Source organism: Molossus molossus, unplaced genomic scaffold (genome assembly GCF_014108415.1).
Source record: "Molossus molossus isolate mMolMol1 unplaced genomic scaffold, mMolMol1.p scaffold_m16_p_27, whole genome shotgun sequence".
Lineage (NCBI taxonomy): Eukaryota > Metazoa > Chordata > Mammalia > Chiroptera > Molossidae > Molossus > Molossus molossus.
Window position 1 is genome coordinate 3,016,027 of NW_023425363.1, and position 19,710 is coordinate 3,035,736.

The 19,710-nt window shown below is 44.9% G+C and overlaps 1 protein-coding gene across 6 annotated transcripts in view; it reads left to right on the forward strand.

Moving 5' to 3' along the window:
- SPECC1 (sperm antigen with calponin homology and coiled-coil domains 1) overlaps positions 1 to 19,710 on the forward strand; it is a 219,695-nt gene that overhangs the window by 164,553 nt on the left and 35,432 nt on the right. For all 6 annotated transcript variants that reach the window (XM_036278342.1, XM_036278344.1, XM_036278345.1 and 3 more), the window contains 3 exons: positions 2,233 to 2,317; positions 5,638 to 5,794; positions 11,256 to 11,358. In XM_036278342.1, coding sequence (XP_036134235.1) covers positions 2,233 to 2,317; positions 5,638 to 5,794; positions 11,256 to 11,358 — 345 coding nt within the window. The remainder of the gene's footprint in view (positions 1 to 2,232; positions 2,318 to 5,637; positions 5,795 to 11,255; positions 11,359 to 19,710) is intronic.

Below are 19,710 nucleotides of genomic sequence, written 5' to 3' on the forward strand. Positions count from 1 at the left end.
TGCATCCTGTAGTATTTCTACAGGACAGATAACAGTAAGTGTAAGTGACCTCAATAGTAAAATGTAGTAAAATAATTAGGAAACATTGAGTTTTGAGTATTTATTACTTTTACTTTTAGTAAGTTTAATTTCAATAAAGGGTTTAACAACTAGCTTACAAAATTCCAGAAGATAGAACAGTTGGCCATTATGAGCAGGCGCAGCACACCACTTAGCTATACCTCATATACAGTAAATTACATACCTCTTACCTACATAGCTTGAATGTTTCCATATGTATACACTCAGGTAACCTACACTAAGATAGCATTTCCATCACTTCAGAAGGCCCCCTCATCTCACCACCCAGTCTCTAATTCCTTGGAAGTAATCGTCATTCTGACCTCTGTCACTTGAGATTAGTTTTGTATTATCTTAGTTTTCATGTAAGTACAATCATGTTGTATCTTTCCTTCAATGATTGGTTTGCCCTACATCACATCTGTGAGATTCATTCATGTTGTTGCAACAGTTTATTATGTTTCATTACTGGATAGTGTTCTTTTGTATAAATATACCACAGTCTGTTAATTCTACTGATAGTTGATATTTGGATTATTACCAGTTTTTTACTCTAGTGCTCATTTTAAAAGTATGTTTTCCTGCCCTGGCCAGAGTGGCTCAGTTGGTTGAGTGTCATCCCCTTCACCAAAACGTTGCTGGTTCGGTTCCCGGTCAGGGTGCATAACGGAGGCAACCAGTCAATGTTTCTCTCTCACATCGATATTTCTCGCTCTCTCACTCTCCCTTCCTCTCTCTCTAAAATAAATTAAAAAAAAAATTTTTTTTTAAGTATCTCTTCCCAAAGATTTCAGTTTAAAAGGGAAAAGTTAAAAATCTCCCTGGCACCTTGGCCCCAGAAATAACCATTATTTATGGCTTATTGTATACCCTTCTAGATTTTTTTATAGCATAAAAGTGTGTGTGGGTGGGGGAGGGAAAGTTTTATAAATTGGATCACATTGCACGTTATTGAGATACGGGCTCATTTCACTGTCATTGGATATAATACCTGAGGACAGATGCTTTTATCTATTTTTCTCGCTATTATATCTTTTATCTAGAACCATGACTAGCACATAGTTATATCATAGAAACTCAATAAATATTTGTTTAATGAATGAAGGACTATATCAGAGACATCTTTAAGTCTCAGTATTTAGAGAAATAATTCTTTTTTTTTTAATTCTCACCTGAGGATATTTTTTTCATTAATTTTTTTTTTGAGAGAGTGGAAGTGAGGGGGGTAGAGAAACATCAATGTGAGAGATGTTGGTTGTCTCCCACACCTGTACCAGCTGGGTGGGAATCAAACCTGCAACCCAGGCACATGCCCTGGAGCTGGAATCAAACCTGAGACCCTTTGGTCTGAGGGCTGACGCTCTAACCACTGAGCAAAACTGGCCAGGGTGAGAAATAGTTCATTTTTTAAGGCTGCATTATATGTAGTGATTTGTTTAAAGATGCCTCTGTTGATGGGCACTTAGCTTAATTTGGATTAAACTTATTTTTTTAAAATCCAGTGAAATACCTTTATAAATTTATGCCCACCTAAGAGGCTATTTCTGTATAAGAGTATATCATGATTAATTTTCAAATGTCAGAAATCACTCTAGCTATTAAGCAGAAAGGGATTTAATACAGAGAGGGCTTGTAGAGAAGGCTCTAGTCTGCACTGGGCTTCCAGAAAAGGTTCCCAGAATATCTCAGGTGGACCTTTTTTTTTTAATCCTCACCCGAGGACATTTTTTCATTTTTTGTTCAGATAAAGTGGGAGGGAGAGAGAGAGAGAGAAATATTGACGTGAAAGGGACACATTGAGTGGTTGCCACCCGCATGCCCTCAACCAGGGCCAGAGACGTACGAACCGCAACCGAGGTATGTGCCCTTGTGGGAACCAAACTCGGGACTCTCTGGTTCGCAGGCCGACGCTCTAATCGCTGAGCCAAACTGGCCGGGGTGGGAGGCTTTCTTTTAACTGTATGTTTTTTCTGGTCCTATTGAGGATCATGCCAGTTGCATTTATTGTCTATTTATTTATTTAAAACAACTAATAAGTTGTTTTAAAAGCCCCGCCCCCCGGGTGATTCTAATGAGCTTGAGAACCATTGCACACACATGTGTGCACACACCTTGTTTATGTGTTCCTGATGACATAGCTCACCTGTGCTGGTGTGCCCTTTGGTTTCGTAGAGGCATTCGGCTTACAGCAGCGTCCGGCCAGCCAGCAAAGGGGTGACTCAGCACTTGGACCTTCCGGACCTTGGACCCCTCTCAGGTACATCATCTTAAATATGAAGTACTTTGACACTTCTTTGGTGGTTAACTTTTCTTCTTTTCTTTGCATGAACTGAACTTAGAAAAAGAATCAGTGGCATTTACCCAAACTATCTCAAACTCTAAGCATATGTGGTTATAGACCTGATTGCACCCTGTGTCCTGCCAGTTGCACTTCTCTGTGTGTGTGTTCAGGAGAAACGTCAAATGTTGGGAATATTTGTTGGTTTTTTGTTTTTTACTGAATCTCTGTAAAAGTATTTTAAGAAAAACAATCGTATCTGATTCTGAAGGCCTGTTGCTTCAATCTTTTCTGAAGTGTGCCTATTTTGAGAGATTTGTGTCTGCGTGTGATCCTCGTCCACGTGTTGTTCAAGTGCACGTCTTGGTGAGGGGGTACTGGTTGTGACTGGGTCCTCTCAGTGTCGCATCTTCACTCCTGTGTCTCCCACGCTGAAGGCCAGTGTGACGTCGCTATCATGGTGGGACACGGAGTGAGACTGCTCGGCTTTGAATTTTGGCACTGCCACCTGCGGTCTGGCCTTGGCCCAGTTATTCCGCCGGTGTACTGTGGTTCCCTTGTCTCTAAAGGACAAGCAGTGCTGTCTGCCTCACAGGACGACAGGGGTGGAGTGGACTTGGCACAGAAGCCGGTGCAGTAGTATGTCGGCTCTTGTCACCTTCCCCACTGTTCTCAGCACACCAATCACAGGCCAGGACACAGGGACATTAGCAGCAGGTTAAGGTTGTCCAGGGCATATACCTTAGCAAGTTACGTATGTGTCTGTGTGGTCACTGCCACGAAGAAACAGAAGTGATGAGAACACTAAATGACTATTTACTGGTGATTGTAGGAAGGAGAGAAAGCCGAAATTCTGGACTGCGTAGATGCAAGTCCATTTTTTTTTTTTTCCATCCTCACCTGAGGACATTTTTCCAGTTTTTGGTCAGATAGAGTGGGAGGGAGAGAGAGAGAGAGAAACATTGATGTGAAAGGGACACATTGAGTGGCTGCCACCCGCACGACCCAACCAGGGCCAGGGACAAACTGCAACCGAGGTACGTGCCCTTAGTGGGAACCGAACCCGGGTCTCTCTGGACCGCAAGCCGATGCTCTAACTGCTGAGCCAAACCGGCCAGGGCGCAAGTCCTTCATTTTTAACTTAAGACAGAATTTCTGTAACGTAATGTAAATAAAAATCCTACTGAAGTTCTTTTAGATCATGGTCAAACATGGACAGATTTAGTCTTAAAATAGTTGTTTCTATGAGATAAGTTTCACTCTTTGATTGTAAATTATTTTACCTTATACCTTATTTTTTATCTTCAGAGTTTTGTTTTCTTTTTCATGCAATTAAGGATTTAGACTCAGATAAGTACTGACAGTGAGAATTGGCAGATTACCTGGGCCTGCTCCCTGTGGATGATGGGAGAGGTTCAAGCCCGAGAGAGTCGATGATCTACATCAGCTACACTGACTTTGAACAGCTCAGGGCCAGGGTAGGCTGTTCCTCGTTTCTTCTGTGTGACCTTTTGGTAACAAGGCTAGTGATTGCTCTGATTTGGAGCTTCATAAAGAAGTGACAGCCGGCCAGTGTGGCTCCTTGGATTGAGCATCGTCCCATGGACTGAGAGGGCCCGGTTGTGGGCTCGATCCCCAGTCGGGACGTGCAGGAGGCAGCCGATCAATGTTTGTCTCTCACATCGATGTTTCTATCTCTCTCCCTTCCTCTCTGTCTAAAATATAAATTAAAAAATTTTTTTGAAGAAATGATAAAGGTCATAAAGGACTTTGAGTAATAATAATGACCTCCAGGAAGGAAATAGTGACCTAAGACCAATGGGTAATCCAAGGTCAGCAGAATAAGAGAAAACAGAAAAGGGCTGAGTAAGGCCCAGAGCAGGTTATTATTCCTGTGCAAACCAAGTGACCCTTTACTAGAAATGGAGGGGAGGTCAAAAGAGGGTACTGAACACCTGCCCGTCTGCGTTCTGCACGCAGGCTGTGTGGTGTAACCGGGGTAATTCGATTACATGCACAATGCTGGGCATCTTTGGCAGTTTTTCTTTAATTGTGGTAAAATACCATGACATAAAATGTATTACCTTAACCATTTTCAAGTGTACTAGGTGAGCTTTTGGTCATAATATTTGTGTTTTTTCTGTTCTTCTAGCTTTAAAATTCTCTTCCTTGTAGAGAAACCATTTTTTTAAATTGACACAGTAAATACTGAGACCACAACAGTTGTGGCCTTGAAGTAAATAGTTCATTGTCAACACCCCTCTCTGCCCCACCTGGCACCTGTTTACCTGGATGGTTCTGTTTACTAACTAGAAAGGATTACATGTGAAAATTGCTTGCCTTCGGGCTAGTCTTGACAACACTGAGGTCATCAGAAGCTGCAGAGATAGGATTAATGTGCTATGTTTTTTTTGTTTGTTTTCATCAGTGATATAAACACTGTTTTCCCTGCTCTTCCAAGCTGATTAGCCTCACCCCCAATTTTACTGCCCACAATTGGTGGCTGTTAGCTATTCAAATGTTATTTTCTTCCATGACTGTTTATGGCATCCTGGGAGGTGACTGTGGGCTCGCCTGTGGTGTTGAGCAAGTCACTTAATTCCCGGAGCGCCCCTTTCCCTTGTAAATACAAGCTAGACAATCCACACATTTTCTCCCACTCGGTACTTCTGAGGTCCATTAAGAAATGTCATCTGGAGGATTCAGCCTGTTTTGTTACTTGTTTTGACTTGGATTAAGACAATAGCAGAGAGAGAATTATTTTTACTTCCTTTTAGCAAACCAGGCCCTGTGATTGTAATGGCTTTTTCTCTTGTAAAATAGATATCATTCTTGGTTCTCAGCTTTTTGTCTGTTGCCATCTGTGATCTGATAATCCCACCAGGCATCTTCCTGCTAGCTTTCTCTCTCCAATGCCTGTCAGCAAAAACCGAGTGCCAGACTTGAGGACAAGTTGTGGGCATGCGGCCTGTGCACTTGTTCAAGGCTCTTAATAAGAGTGTGGTTTCAGTGCTTTGCTGGTGCCATCTTCAAATTCATCATAATTTTTGAACAAGGGGCTAATTTGGCATCAGTCCCTTTGAATTACATAGTCAGTCATGCCGGAAGAATCCTGTCTAGAAAATATTGTTTCCCTATTTACATTTTTGTTACTTATCCAGAAACTATGTCTTTATATCTATATCCATTACCTAGCTGTACTGGGGAATAAAGAATTGTGCTGTACTTGAGGAAAGAGTGTGATGACCAGTCAAACCTCTCTCCTTCAGGATCTGATGATTATGTTGTTGTTCACACAGATCTTCTGAAGGGAAGAGCTGAGGACCTGAAACCAGACCCTTATCTCCGTAAGAGCCCTTCGCTGGAGTCGCTGAGCAGACCCCCTTCCCTGGGCTTCGGAAGCACTAGACTGCTGAGCTCTTCCAGCGGGGGCTTGAGACCACAAAGCAAACTCAGGTACCACGTTTGAAACAGTGAGAAATCAGAACCGCACTGCGCTGGTAACTGTATTATTCCTCCTCCTGCTCTATCACTTATGGTCGATCTACTTCCACACATGTTTCCTGAATGAAAACGATTCAGACACAGTACGTGCCTTCAACAAGAGAGCACGGCACTGACAGTAGTACTGTGCCAAGTGAAATAAAGGGCGTAGAGCAAGACATAGGCAGAGGACTTGGGGGGTGTTGGTTGGATCAAGAAGTCTGGGGAGAGGAAGCAGCATTTCTGCCATCGAGCCTGCAGGTGTCCCGAGGAACTCCGACATGGGGCTCAGGGATAGGTGGGTGGTTTTGTTTGGTAGGACTAGGCTGTGGGCTTCATTAGGGCAGGGAGTCTGTCACCTGTGTTGTAGGCTTTCCATCCATGTGGGCAGGGAGGTGGGCACTTAGGACGTCACACCTGGAAAGGCAGGTTGGGGCCACGGTGCAAAGGCTCTTCGTTGCCTGTGTAGGGTTCGTGTACCGGTTTTGGTAAAGCAGTGGGGATGCACTGAGCTGGTAGAATTCTGGCTTTGATTTGTGTGGCGGTGGTGGTGCAGTAAACAGTGCGTGTCAGAGGATTGGAGGGGCATTTCTGAGTCTGTTTAGAGAGCACTTCAGCAGGGATGTGACGGATGAAGTGGGAGAGAAGCAGACAGAGGCTGCCGGGTGGTCACTAAAGGCCTGTCATTGCTCTCATGTCTCTGCCACCACCTCCCTTTTCAGCGCTCCTGGTGACCTCTTTCAGCCACTTCTCACCCTCTGTCACTTCCTGCTTCTCCAAGTGGAGTCAGTCTTCTGGAACACTACGTGCTTCCTGGTGCAGACTGTCAGAAATTTCACTTCTTAGAACTGAATCTCTAGGCCTAGTGTGCATGCCTTCGCCCTTATTTAGGCTGTAATGTATTGGATATTAAATACTTCATCTTACATTTTCCATGTCACTCTCAACCCCTGGCGTTGTGCTACACCCATAGCATTTCACTCAGTGAATACTTAAGAATAGGTGGATAGATGAATATACAGAATTGGCTATCTTAGGAGTGATGGCTTTTTAACAGACATTACAACTACCACTATGAATATTATGAAAGGATCTTGTAAAAATCTGAGTAAGTTCAGCTCTTGTCATATCTTTGGGTGTAGTCTATATTTGGGCCCAAATAAAGGAAGTCATATCACTCAGAGGTTTAATTGAAAGCTCCATGTATTACATATCAGTCTTGTTTATGTGCAAGAGATTTAAAGACTCAAACAGGTTTTAAGGACTAAAATTAGTGCTATTCTGAAATTGCTCTTCTTTATTTTATTGTTTTCAAGTTGCTCCTTTCTTTATGCTAGTAATGCACACAAAAAGGCTGGTGTGTGTGTCAGTGTATATTTATGTTGTACCCTTGATCATATTGTGCCCTTAATCATGAAAGCTTAAATTAGTGAAAGTAATGTGTTAATTATTTTTATATTGATGTCATTGAGACAGACCAGTGGCAGGATGGCAATTACTTTGGAAATTCTCATCCTATTACTATTAATTTTTTTTGTGTGTGATCATACTTAGTTAGCTCTATTTTTAAAAGAAAACTGTTTGGCCCAGCCACTGTGGCTCAGTGGTTGAGCGTCAACCCATGGCACCAAGAGGTCGCCAGTTTGATTTCCAGTCAGGGCACATGACCAGGTTGTGGGCCTGATCCCCAGTGGGGGTCATGCAGGAGGCAGCCAGTCGATGTTCTCTCTCCCTCTCCTTTTCTCTCTCTCTAAAAACAAAGAAAAAGAAATTTTTTTTTAAAGAAGAAAACTGTTGGCAAATGTTTTAGTCACCCATTTATACAGAAACTCTTTCCCATTTATTTCAGCCTTCCCTAATGTGTCAGGCTTAGATATTCAGTTCTAAGAAGTGAAATAAGCCCCACCAGTCACAGCAAACACAGGCAAAGCAGCATAACCTCCTAGCTAACAGCCACTCTGACCCGGAAACTCAAGGGCTTGAGTTTATAAGTACGCCAGACAGAAAGAAAGGCAGCCGTCGGATTATACAAGAAAAATTTTAATTCAAGTGTAAAGTTTTTCTTAAAATCTCTCTACCTTGATTCAGTTTGCCAAGGTCTGGAATCATCCCATTACCCTTTTCTAAATCACTTAAAATATTTATATTAAATATGTATGGATACAAAATAATAAAATATGTGTAAGGTATAAGGAATAAGGAATATCAACTCAATGGAGAGCCACCTGGAGACCCCACCATCCAGTTTAAGGAAAAGAAAAGGAACACTTCTGAAACCTCCCATCAGCCCCTGCCGTTTACACCACCTCCCAGCCCTTTCCTGGCCCTCCTCCGAGGTCACCGCCATTCTGAACTTTACATATGTGTTTCCTTGTTTTTCTTTACAGCTTCACCATATATAAATAATATATTAATTAAATTGCATATTTACAATTTATTTTTAATCCTCACCTGAGGAGATAGATGGATGGATGGATGGATGGATGGATGGATGGATGGATGGATGGATGGGTGGGTGGATGGATGGATGGATAGATAGATAGATAGATAGATAGATAGATAGATAGATAGATAGATAATTTTTTTAATAAAGGATTTTTTTAATAAAGGAGAGAGAGAGAAACATCAGTGTGAAAGAAACACATCAACTGGTTGCCTCCCACACCACCCAACCAGGGCCAGGGACAAACCGCAACCGAGATATGTACATGCCCTTAACTGGAATTAAACTCGCAACTCATTGGTCCGAGGGCCAATGCTCTAACCACTGAGAAAAACTGGCCAGGGCATGAGAATATTTTTATTGATTGTTAGAGAAAGAAGAAGGGAGAGAGAGAGAGAAATATCAATCGGTTGCTTACCATATGTGCCCCAACCAGGGATCGAACCCGTCACCTAGGTATGTGCCCTGACCAAGAATCAATCCCACAAACTTTTGGTGTACAGGACAACACTCCAGCCAACTGAACCACCCATCCAGAGCATATTCACAATTTTGTGTATATAGAAACATTGTGGGGTTTGTTGTTTTGTTTTGTTTTTGTTAATCCTCACACGAGAATATTTTTTCCATTGATTTTTACAAAGAGAGGAAGGGATGGAAGGATGTGGAGAGAGAGAGAGAGAGAGAGAAACATCGATGTGAAAGAGACACATCTACCGGCTGCCCCTGCATGCACTTCAAGTAGGGTCAAGGAAGGAACCTGAAACCCAAGTACATGCCCTTGACTGGGAATCGAACCCACAACCCTTCGGTGCATGGGGCTATGCTCCAACCACTGAGCCAGACTGGCCAGGACTGTGAGGTTTTATAATTCAAAATTGTTCCTGCTATTCAAGTTATTGCATACATCTGTGATTCATTGGTTTTTATTGCTATATAGTGTTCTATTATCCATTGCTATATAGCGTTCTGTATCCATTTTCCTGATGATCTATGTTTGGTTGTTTTCACTTTTCATTATTAGAAAAAGTGCTTCTGTTGCCAGTGAAAGTGGCACTAGTTGTTACCTCAGTACTTGAGTTCTAGCTAAGAAAGAATTCAGAGCCAAGACTCAAACTGTAAGAGAAGGTTTGTTTAGAATGTCTCAGAGGCAGAGGTGAGCCATAGAAGAAATGGGCTCAGGAAACACGTTACAGAAGAAGGGCCCTTAGCGCTCAGGAGGAGAGAGGCAGGGAAGACGGCCTAGGGGAAGGGTCAGGCGTGCTCCCCAGAACGAGACCTGCTGGCTCCTCCAGCCCAAGGGTTTGGAGGGTGGAGCTCTTAGGGGAGACCTCGAGGATCTCAACAGAGTATTCATCAGCTTTTCCAGGTGTGTCCTTTCAGGGTCATGATCTCCACTGATTGGTGGGTGCCAGGGCAGGGGTCATTAGTCATTGCTGCTGGTCCTGAGGTCAACTGTGGCATCACTTGTCTTGTTTTGCTGCTTTTCTGGGCCTGAAGCAGAAACACAATTGAGGCCAAGATGTTATCCCTGGGGGTTCGTGCTTAAAGTAGTGGTCATGCGAGGGCCACATGGGATTCGCATGAGGCTGCTTTTTGGCCTCTTGTTCTTCCTCCAAGGTGCTGTACCACACAATTAGCAATAGACCAGGGGAGGGTCCAGCTGCATGACCAGCAATATGAAAGGCCAGGGAGTCTAAACTTCAGGACCAGGGACATGCTAGAGGAGGAAAGGTTACCCTGGGGCAAGGTCCTCGTTTTCCCAGTTTTGCCCATTGCTAAGCACCCAGGGCTTTCTGCCCTGGTGACCTTCTATACCTGGCCCTTTGTCCCTGCTCTGCTCATGCCTAACTGCCCACCACACCGCTATGAACATGCTCGTGCCTTGGTGATGTATACATCTAGGGGTAAATCCTGCTACTCCTACATTGATGCCTGCTACTGTTGGCGCTCCAGAGAGGCACCGCCCTCTCTTCTTGCTCCATCCTGGCACTCCTACACACGGTACACGGAACAGCGTGCTGCTCCCTGTGGTGGGGATGTAATGCTCCTTCCATGACCTTCATCATGGAAGAAACCGTATGATCTTAAATTTCTTTTTAGTATTTGGATAATTTTAGGTTATCCAAAATTATTAACATAATCATGGATAGAAAAATTGAGGATAGGCATTTAAACTTACTCCTAGAATGCCATGGTTTAAATAAAATCACTTCCTTTGGCTCGGCAGAGGCTCAGAGTTAATACACCATGAGCAGAGGAGTGTGAATGTCACCTTCAGAGTGTGTAGAGCCTCCCTTGGACTCATTTTCACTGAGGTTTGCCTTTCGCCTCCATTTCCATCACCCCCAGGAAGCAGCCAAGCTGTTTTACAGTGGCATGTAGACATACGTGTGGCCCTAAAACGTGTTTTTCTACAGATGTCTTAAAATGATACTACTTAAGTAAATAAAAAGTCTAGATGTCTAAAGCAACAGATGGATTTAAATTTTTTTTTTAAATCCCACTATTTCTAGACTTTTCTGATAGCTAAGAAACACAATTTAATTTTCCTTCCTTACCCTGAGACACTATAAAAATGTATTGTTAATGGGACTGATCTGATTGTCTTTCTTTTTTTTTCATCCTCACCCGAGGACTTTTTTTTTTTTGATATTTTGTTCAGATAGAGTGGGAGGGAGAGAGAGAGAGAAACATCGATTTGAAAGGGACACATCAAGTGGTTGCCACCCACATGACCCAATCAGGGTTGGGACAAACTGCAACTGAGGTACATGCCCTTAGTGGGAACCGAACCTGGGTCTCTCTGGACTGCAGGCCGACGCTCTAACCGCTGAGCCAAACAGGCCAGGGCTGGTTGTTTTTCTTAATAGAGTCTCACTGGTATGACCTAGACTTCTGCTTTTCTTATCTAATTATTTATTTTTTCTATATTTGAGGCTTCTAAAAATTAGCACCTTCTCTTTACTGTGCACTCTTCTTTCTTACTAGTGTGGAAAGAAGAGACCCTCTGGCTGCCTTGGCCCGGGAGTACGGCGGCTCGAAGCGCAACGCTCTTCTCAAGTGGTGCCAGAAGAAGACAGAAGGTTACGCGGTAAGGGCGGGGTCAGCCAGCTGCCGCCAGCTCTGGGCAGCAGCCCTGGGCCAGTGTGTCCTGTGTGCACGTGCTTAGGTAGGCCAGTGTGTGTGGAATTCACCTTTGTTTTCCTAGGCAGAGCTGCCAGGTAGTTTGCTTTTTGTGCGCTGCACAGGGGTGTCCAAACAGAGAGGCCAGTGGAACTGGAAGCCAGTCTGCACTGCATCCGACAGGCCGTGTGCTTAAATGCAGAACGACCTCTGCTGTGGGAAAGGGCACCTTCTCTTTGCTCAGAGGAGAGAGAAACTCCCCACCCAGTGCACCCAACAGGCTGCTTTGACCTGAGGAGACAGCTTTTGCTGAACCATCTTCCCCAAAAGAGTGCCTTTTCCTAATTCACATGAAGGTCCCACATAGCTAAGCCTTCAACATTTCTCTATAAAAACCGTGACAGAGTGAAGCCGCGAAAGTCGAAGCGCGAAGTGGTGTATAAATAAAGAATCCTACTTCGCGGAAATTCACTTATCACGGTAGAGTCTGGAACTGATCAACGAGGGCCGACTGTATTACTTTAAAAATTGTTTGCATTTAGTTTAGGAATTTCCATTTACCAGGACAGTACTTGTGTTCTGGGGAAATTGGGCAAGAAAGTAATAGCTGATACAAGTTTAAACTTTTCAATTATGAAATATCATACACAAAGATAAAAGTGCATCAAATATGTAGGTTCATGAATTGTGTAATGAAAGCGCTGGCAGTCCGCCACTCAAGCTGCGACGGATGCTGCCGGCACAGACCTTCCGGCCCCTTTCGCACCCAGCCCCTCACCGCCCCGGCCATAGCTGTTGCCCTGTCATCTCCTGGGGAGTGCTCTACAAAAGTGTGCATCCCTAAATGCTAATCTAGTTTTGCCTGCATTTGAACTTTATAAAATGAAATTAAAAACAATAATATTTGCACCTGGCCTTTTTTCACACGCTAGTAAGATTTCTCCATACAGCTTGTTGCACATAGCTTTCGTTTTATCCAGATCCACATAAACCTACACATTTTTCCATATCTGTGTTGCATATAGCTATAGTTCGTTCATTCTCTTCACCATTTAGTAACTTGTTATTATATGATAGTATTATTTATCCATTCCATTATTGATGGGCAGGTGGATTGTTTCCAGTCTGGGGCTATTATGAGTAGTGCTGGTATGTTCTTGCGTATGTCTTTTGGAACATACATGTATTCGTTTCTTCTGGATCTGTGACCGGTGGACTCAATGGGCCACAGTCACACATACATTCAAGTGAGGCAGAGATGGCGCTGAACAGATTTCCGAAGCAGCCATACCATTGACCCCCCAACAGTGCTCTATGAGAGACCTATTTTTTTACATTCTTACCAGTACTTGGTGTTGTCAGTCCCTTACTCCTGGTCATTGGATGAGTGTGGGATTTCTCAGTGTGCTGTGATCAGCCTTTCTGGGCTGGCTAATGCGGTGGCATGCCTTTCACGCGCTAACTGGATGTGTGGGCAGTCTCTTTTGGCGGTGTCTGCTCAGGTCTCTTGTCCATTTTTGTAATCAGGTTGTCTTTCTTTTATTGCTTTCAAGAGTCCTTTTTATATTCTAGATACAAGATGGCTGTCAAATAGCTACATAATTGCAAATATCATTTCCCAAGGTGGCTTGAAGTTTTGCTTTTTTTGTTGAGCAGAATTCTTCATTTTGATTGCATCTAATTTATTAGTCATTTTTCTAATGGTCAGTGCTTTTTGTATCCTGTTTGAGAAATTTTTGTCTATTCCAAGGCCATGAAAATATGTTTTTTGTTTTCCTCAAGAAGTTGGATTATTGTCCCTTTCCTATGGAATAGATCCCCCTTTAAAATTGCCAACTCCCATTCCCTTCTTACCAGGTTCCAGCTTTCCGTACCTTTGCCCCCTTTTGTTAAAAATTCTGAAGATGCCGGCACCACCACCCCCTCTCCCAGCCTCAACCTATTAGGGAGGTGGGGACAGAGGAAGAAAGAAACAGCATGAAACCGGCCGCAGCCAGGACCCGACCCCAAGGGTACACAGCATCAGCGCTGGGGTCTCTTTATTTCTGTGGGAAATGAAAAAGAAGAGAGTCCGTCATGTTCATGACCAACAACAGAGGCTCTGGGAGCACAGACTTGCTTCCGCCCACCTCTGCCCCGGCCCCTTCTGGGGAGGACTCACACAGCAGGATGTCTCGTCCCGCAGAGAGAATAATATTTCCAGCTGCTGAGATTTTTAAATTTCGTTTTGTGAACATCTTAAACAAGTTTTCAAAGCATTTTACGTTTGCTGAAACCCAAAACTCATTTTGCCCAAAGAGTAATTTTCATTCATTATTAAATCTCTGTAAATGTAGAGATAAATAGAAATCATATGTATCTGATTTAGTCTTCATAAAACATCCTCTGTCTAGACCTGTTTGTCTAAGATGTTTCCTAAGTCTTCTAAATCTCATTCTCTCCGACTCAGGAAGCCAAAAATAAATTGTAGGAAACTCAGATGGTTCACAGTCTTTTTGAAAACCAGTAGCCTCGTGCATGTCTTCTTAAAATAACTTTTTTTATCCCACCAATGAATAATGTGATAAGTTATGCCAAAACTCTTCTGAGATTCATTTAATGAATTTCTATTGAGGGGCTTATTTGGTGCCAGGTAGTAGTTCAGGTACGGGGAAGTCAGCAGTGGTGAAATGCAACATCTCTGCTCTCACGGAACTGACATTCTGATGGGGAGAGTCAGTCAATTAAGATAAGAAGTAAAATATGTCTTGTATCTGAAGGTGGTATGTACTATGGAGAAAATAGAGCAGGGGAGGGGGATTGGGTGCGCTTGGTGTGTAGATACAATTTCAATACAAAGGTCAGGGAGGTGACATTTGAGTGATGGCCCAGCTCACCTGAAGGAGGTGAGGACTTTGTGTTTTTATCAAGGTGTATCTCTCACCAAGTACGAGACTGGACAGGTCAGAAAGAGGAGGTCATCACTTGAGTGACTATATCAGTTGGCATTTAACTAATACAAAGTGGCCTCTCCAGTTTAGCAGCACTGAAAAGTCAGGATAGCAGGCCAGCCCCACATGCTGAGCCCAGGTTCGGTTTTCTGGTGTCTCGCGGTGGCCCCAGGACGGAGAGTGAGTGGAGGAACGTGAACACGCTCTCACTCTAGAGAGAGGTCCGCACTGAGTTGGAAGGGTGCTGCTTGGAGAGGAGACCCTTCCAGACGTTCTGCTTAACTCAGATCTCCTTGGATCTTTTCTGGAAAAAGCCAGCCTTCCAGGAAGGCCCTGCAGATTGCCGTCAGTCCCGGGCTTTGGGCTTGTTATGCCTGTGCGCTCTGCCTCTGACCACAGGTAGCCCTGACCACGGCCCTACATCTCCCTTTCTGTCTGCTCTTAGTTCCTCCTTGGGGAGAGGACAGAGAAACCTCCATCTCTAATGTAAACACCAGCAAGGGTTTTGAAGGCAGAGCCAGGGTGGTGGCTGGGATGGGAGAATCCTGAGGGAGCCCAAGTAGCCCTCGCCCAGTGTCATCTCCTTCCTACACTTGGCGAAAGGGAGGCGACCTGGGCAGACCTAACACACAAACCCTGTAAAAGTCATGCTCTCTGAAGCGCGAGGAGGACTTCGTTCACTGTGGTGGGTTTGAAGCTGGAGGGAGCATGAGAGACGGGCCGAGAAAGACCCCTGGCTGACAGGAAACTGCGACTGTCTAGCACTCAGTTCCTGGTGCTGAAGTCCTCCCGATGCCCCGGAGAGGCTGGGGGCGCTGACCGTGCCTGGCGTGCTGCACCCCTGCCACTCCTCCCCTGTCCTGATGCCCTCACGCCCCAGCGAGGCTGAGGACGGCCAGTGCCTGGCTTGCGCTTTCTTCAGCTGAGGCGCGGGCCTGTCACCCCCCATGGTCGGGTGGAACTAGGTCCAAGTCTCTGCAGAGCTCTGGGACCTCCCGGGAAGCAGGCTAGGCGCGGCCACCCCGTACCCCCGCAGGCGGCACCTCGCGGGGCTGCTCCCAGGCCTGCCGTCCCTGGACTGCGTGGCCACACCGGTGGTTACCGACATCCCACCTACCTCTAAGAGCTGGAATCCATCACTTTTAGCAAGTTTTAATAGGCTGAGTTTTAAGGTTTTAACGACCTCAGAATTCAAGTGTGAAAATTAGAACATTAGAGCAGTATTATAGTAGAAAGAAAGAAACATATAAAATGATATTCAAGCTGACTCGGGGAAACATAATTTGAAAATAGTTTGCCTGGAAGTGGCCAAGTGCTGTTATTGATTCTGTGCCAAGTCACCGTCTTGGTTTTCCTCCTCTGCCCCCACTGGTCGCACAGGCGCCGGGCGCGACCTAGGACAGCCCTGTGCGGGAGCCGCCACGTGTTCGGGCGCAGCCGCCAGGCCCTCCCGGCCCACGGCCCGCTCGCCGAAGCGACGGTCGCTCAGCAGCACTGTCACCTGCAGGCTCTGCAGAAGAAGCCGCTCGAATCCACTTCCCAGCTTCGGAGTTCACAAAGGGTGTTGGCGGAACTCACCCTTTTAAATTTGCCCAGTGACCTTGACAGAGTCAGTGATGTGGCCACGCAGTCCAAGGACGGCAGGCCTGGGAACAGCCCCGCGCGGTGCCGCCTGCGGAGGTCCCAGAGCTCTGCAGAGACTTGGACCTGGTTCTACCCATCCATCGGGGTGTGACAGCCCCGCTGAGGCGTGAGGGCATCAGCACAGGGAGAAGAGTGACAGGGACGCGGCACCACGCCAGGCACTGTCCGCGCCACCCCCCACCCCCGGCCTCAGCACCAGAGCTTTAGTGCCAGGAAGTCCCCGTTGGCCCACAGACACCATGGAGAACAAGCTTCCATCGTTGGGTTTGGATTCGTCCCCCCTTATTCTTGGTGGATACATTCAAAGACCCACAGTGAATGTCTGAAACCGCAGAGCATCCAACCCTGTGTGTACTGTTTCCCATACATGCACACCTATGGGTCGTTCCCTGTTTAATCAGGCACAGTTACAGTGGTAACTGATGATAGAATAGAGCAGTGATAACTATACTGTAATAAAGTTATCTGAAGGTGGTCTCTCTGCCTCTCTCAAAATATCTTACTGGGCTGCAGTCACCTTTTCGCTTAAAGTAGGCAAGTGTTTGGCTTCTCTGTGGCAGATCCAAACGGCCAGCATCGCTCCTCTTTGCACTTTGGGGCCATTATTGAGTAAAATAAGGGTGACTGGAGCACAAGCCTGAGATACCGAGACAGTGGATCCGATCACTGAGACAGCCGCTAAGTGACTGACAGACCATCAGTTTCTGCAGTGCGGTCATGCTGGACAAAGGGATGGTTCGCATTGCAGGGTGGGTGGAGCAGGGTGGTGCAGGATTTTATCCTGCTGCGTGCTCCTCATAATGGCATGCAATTTAAAACTTATAAATTGCCTACTTCTGGGATTTTTCATGTAATGTTTGTTAGACTGCAGTCAACCATGGTAACTGAAACCGTGGAAGGCAAACCACAGAGAAGGGGCGGCCGCGCTCGAGGCACCGCTCATCTCATGCTCTGCAGGGCTGACCCTAAATCTTTCTGACCCAACCAGCCGACCACTCCACACAGTGCAGGGCTGTTTACCTCGGGGCTCCAGCTCCCTTACCGCCAAGTGCACTCTTGTTGTCTTGTAACATATGCTACTATTAGTCAACAAATGCTATTTCCTGTAACAAACCTGTGTCACAGCTTGTGCCTCAGTATGCTTCATCGTTAAAGGCTTCAATCCTGAAAGATTACCCCAAAGAACTGGGCCGAATCGTTAAATAGCTCAGGGAGCTCCTTGCTCCTTTCTCAGGAACGTGAAACAGAGTACGGTAACTGTGATTTATGACGAGGAGAAGCTGCACGGGTCTAAACTCAGACTCCCAAATCATCCTATCACATAACATTGTGATTCACATTTTATCTCCTAATTTTAGCTGACTTGATTTCATTTCACAAGCACAGAGGCCAGAGGAAGTGAGATACTGAGCACAGTGGGGACCAGGCTGAGGCTGCAGAGACGGGGAGTTAAGAGCTGGGTGCTGCTGTCCCCTCACAAGTGGTGCATCGTTGGGAGGGTGTTCCTGGCTTTTAGATTCAGGGCAGTTTCTGGGGGAACATTGAGCAGGGATACTTCCAGCCCTGACCTGAGACAGTCAATTAGGTGAGTTGACCATGGAAAGACCGAACTAGTTTTAGCTCAAGGTGTAGTCACCAACTAGTCTCACTCATGCATGCATACAGAGACTTAAACGGACTGGACAGCCGCTGGCCACTGTGCTCGGCAACCAGGTCTAGACCTCCAGGAAGGGTGGTGGAGCAGACAACAAAGAGATGGGAGAGAAGGGCCGGGGAGCAGGCCACGGGCAGTGCAGAGCGCATGCAGGATGGAGCAGTGGAGACGGGACTCTAGATGGGGAAGGCCCGTCTGAGAAGGCGAGGCCTGCACTCGGGCCAGAAGGCCTGGAGGAGCCAGCCCTGTGGAGACAGGGCGGAGGGATGCCAGGCAGAGGGGACAGTCAGTGCCAGGAGTTGGGACAGAAGGAGCTGTGTTGGAGGGACGCAGGCCTGTGTGGCTAGGGACAGTGGTGTGCAAGGTACAGAGTGGTCTGGGACGAGACTAGAGTTGAACATTTGGAGCATGGGCTTATTTCAAGTGAGGAAGGGACTCAAGGCTTCTGGGTTGGGGTTGAAGCACAGAAACAGCGATGGTAACTTGGCCTTCGCGGTGTCCCAGAGTGGTCACACCTGCAGTCACACACGCCTTCAGGGTGGTGTTTTATCGCATTCCTCGCTGTCTCCAAGGGACTTAAAGGGCACTCCTGCCTGCTAGGGCCTTGAATCTTCTCTGTAGTACAGCTGGCCGTGGCTGCAGATCCTTGAGCTTATTGTACTGAATTCCATGTAAATTAAAATGTTCTTTTAATCATCAGCAGGCATGATAGATAATTATAAATAGCCAGAAATGTTAAAATTGTTTTTTAAACTAAGCATTAAAATTGTTCAATCTCACTTATAATCAAAGAAATACAAATGTAAAAATGAGATGCCATTTTTGGGAAGATTTTTTTTTTTAATGATCAGATGGTCAAAATGAGATTCCTACTGCACTGTGGGTGGGAGTGTGCATGAGTACCTCCTGTTGGGAGGGAACTGTGTGTCAGGAATCTCAGAAATGAGTGTGCCCTTTAACACAGTAATTGTGTTTCAGAAAAGTACTTGTGAATGCCTGTACTTATGAGGATATAATTTTGAGCAAGTTTATTATAGTTTTATTTATTTAAAGTCATTTTTTAAAAAAACTGGAAATGATACAGATTTTTAACAATATGGGACTCAAGCTTTAAAATCTTGCTTTGTCAGATATATTTGAAGGAACTAGAAAAAGTGTGCCCACTATATTAAGTCAAGTTAGATTCTGTATAGCATGATTCCAGTTCCATAAAAATAATTTTTATGTTATTTCAACATTAATAGTGGTTATCAATGGATGAGTACTTAAATTTTATTTATGCTTTCCTGTAAAGTTTTTCATTTTTTACTATGAACATGTAAATTTTTAACAGAAAAAAAGTTTTTTAAAGGAAAGAAGCCAGATGTAAAAGGCCACATGTTATATGAAATGTCCAGTGTAGGCAAGGTTATAGGTCAGAAAGTAGATTAGTGGCTAAGAGAGGGAGGCTAGGCAGTGACCGGGAATAGGGTTTCTTTTGGGGGTGATACATTTTCTGGAATTAGTGGTGTTGGTTGTACAACCTTGCAACTGTACTAAAAGCTACTGGATTTTACATTTTAAAAGGGTAAATTTTATGATATGTGAAATATCTCTCTATACATCTGTCATTTTTTTTTAAAGGCAATTAGAAGAGCTTGCATGGGGCATCTGAGAGATGGATAAAGGGTGGAGGGGGTGGGAACTGCTGTTTAAATTATGTCTTATCAAACTGTAACTTTAAACATACCTGTGTAGTACTTTGCATAATGAAAAAGAATTGAAGTAAAACAAAGTGAAGAGAGAGATACAAGGTATTATATGCTAGATTTTATTTGGTAGGTGAGATTCATAGGTATTCACTTTATTATTATGATTCAGAGCCCAAGTATATTCTTTGTATCAAATGTTATATAATGACATATAATCTGAGGGCAAAAGTCTGAAGGAAAAGGCCATAAGAGTGTGTTACAATCAGTACTGAAGCCAGGTTCTTTCTGAGAAAACTGAGTGGGAGAGGGAGCACTTGAGGACCACAGTGTAGGGAAGGGGCTTCCGAAGCCACGGGGTGGGCTCCGTCCACATCTGGAGTCATAGACAAATGAAGCCGTGC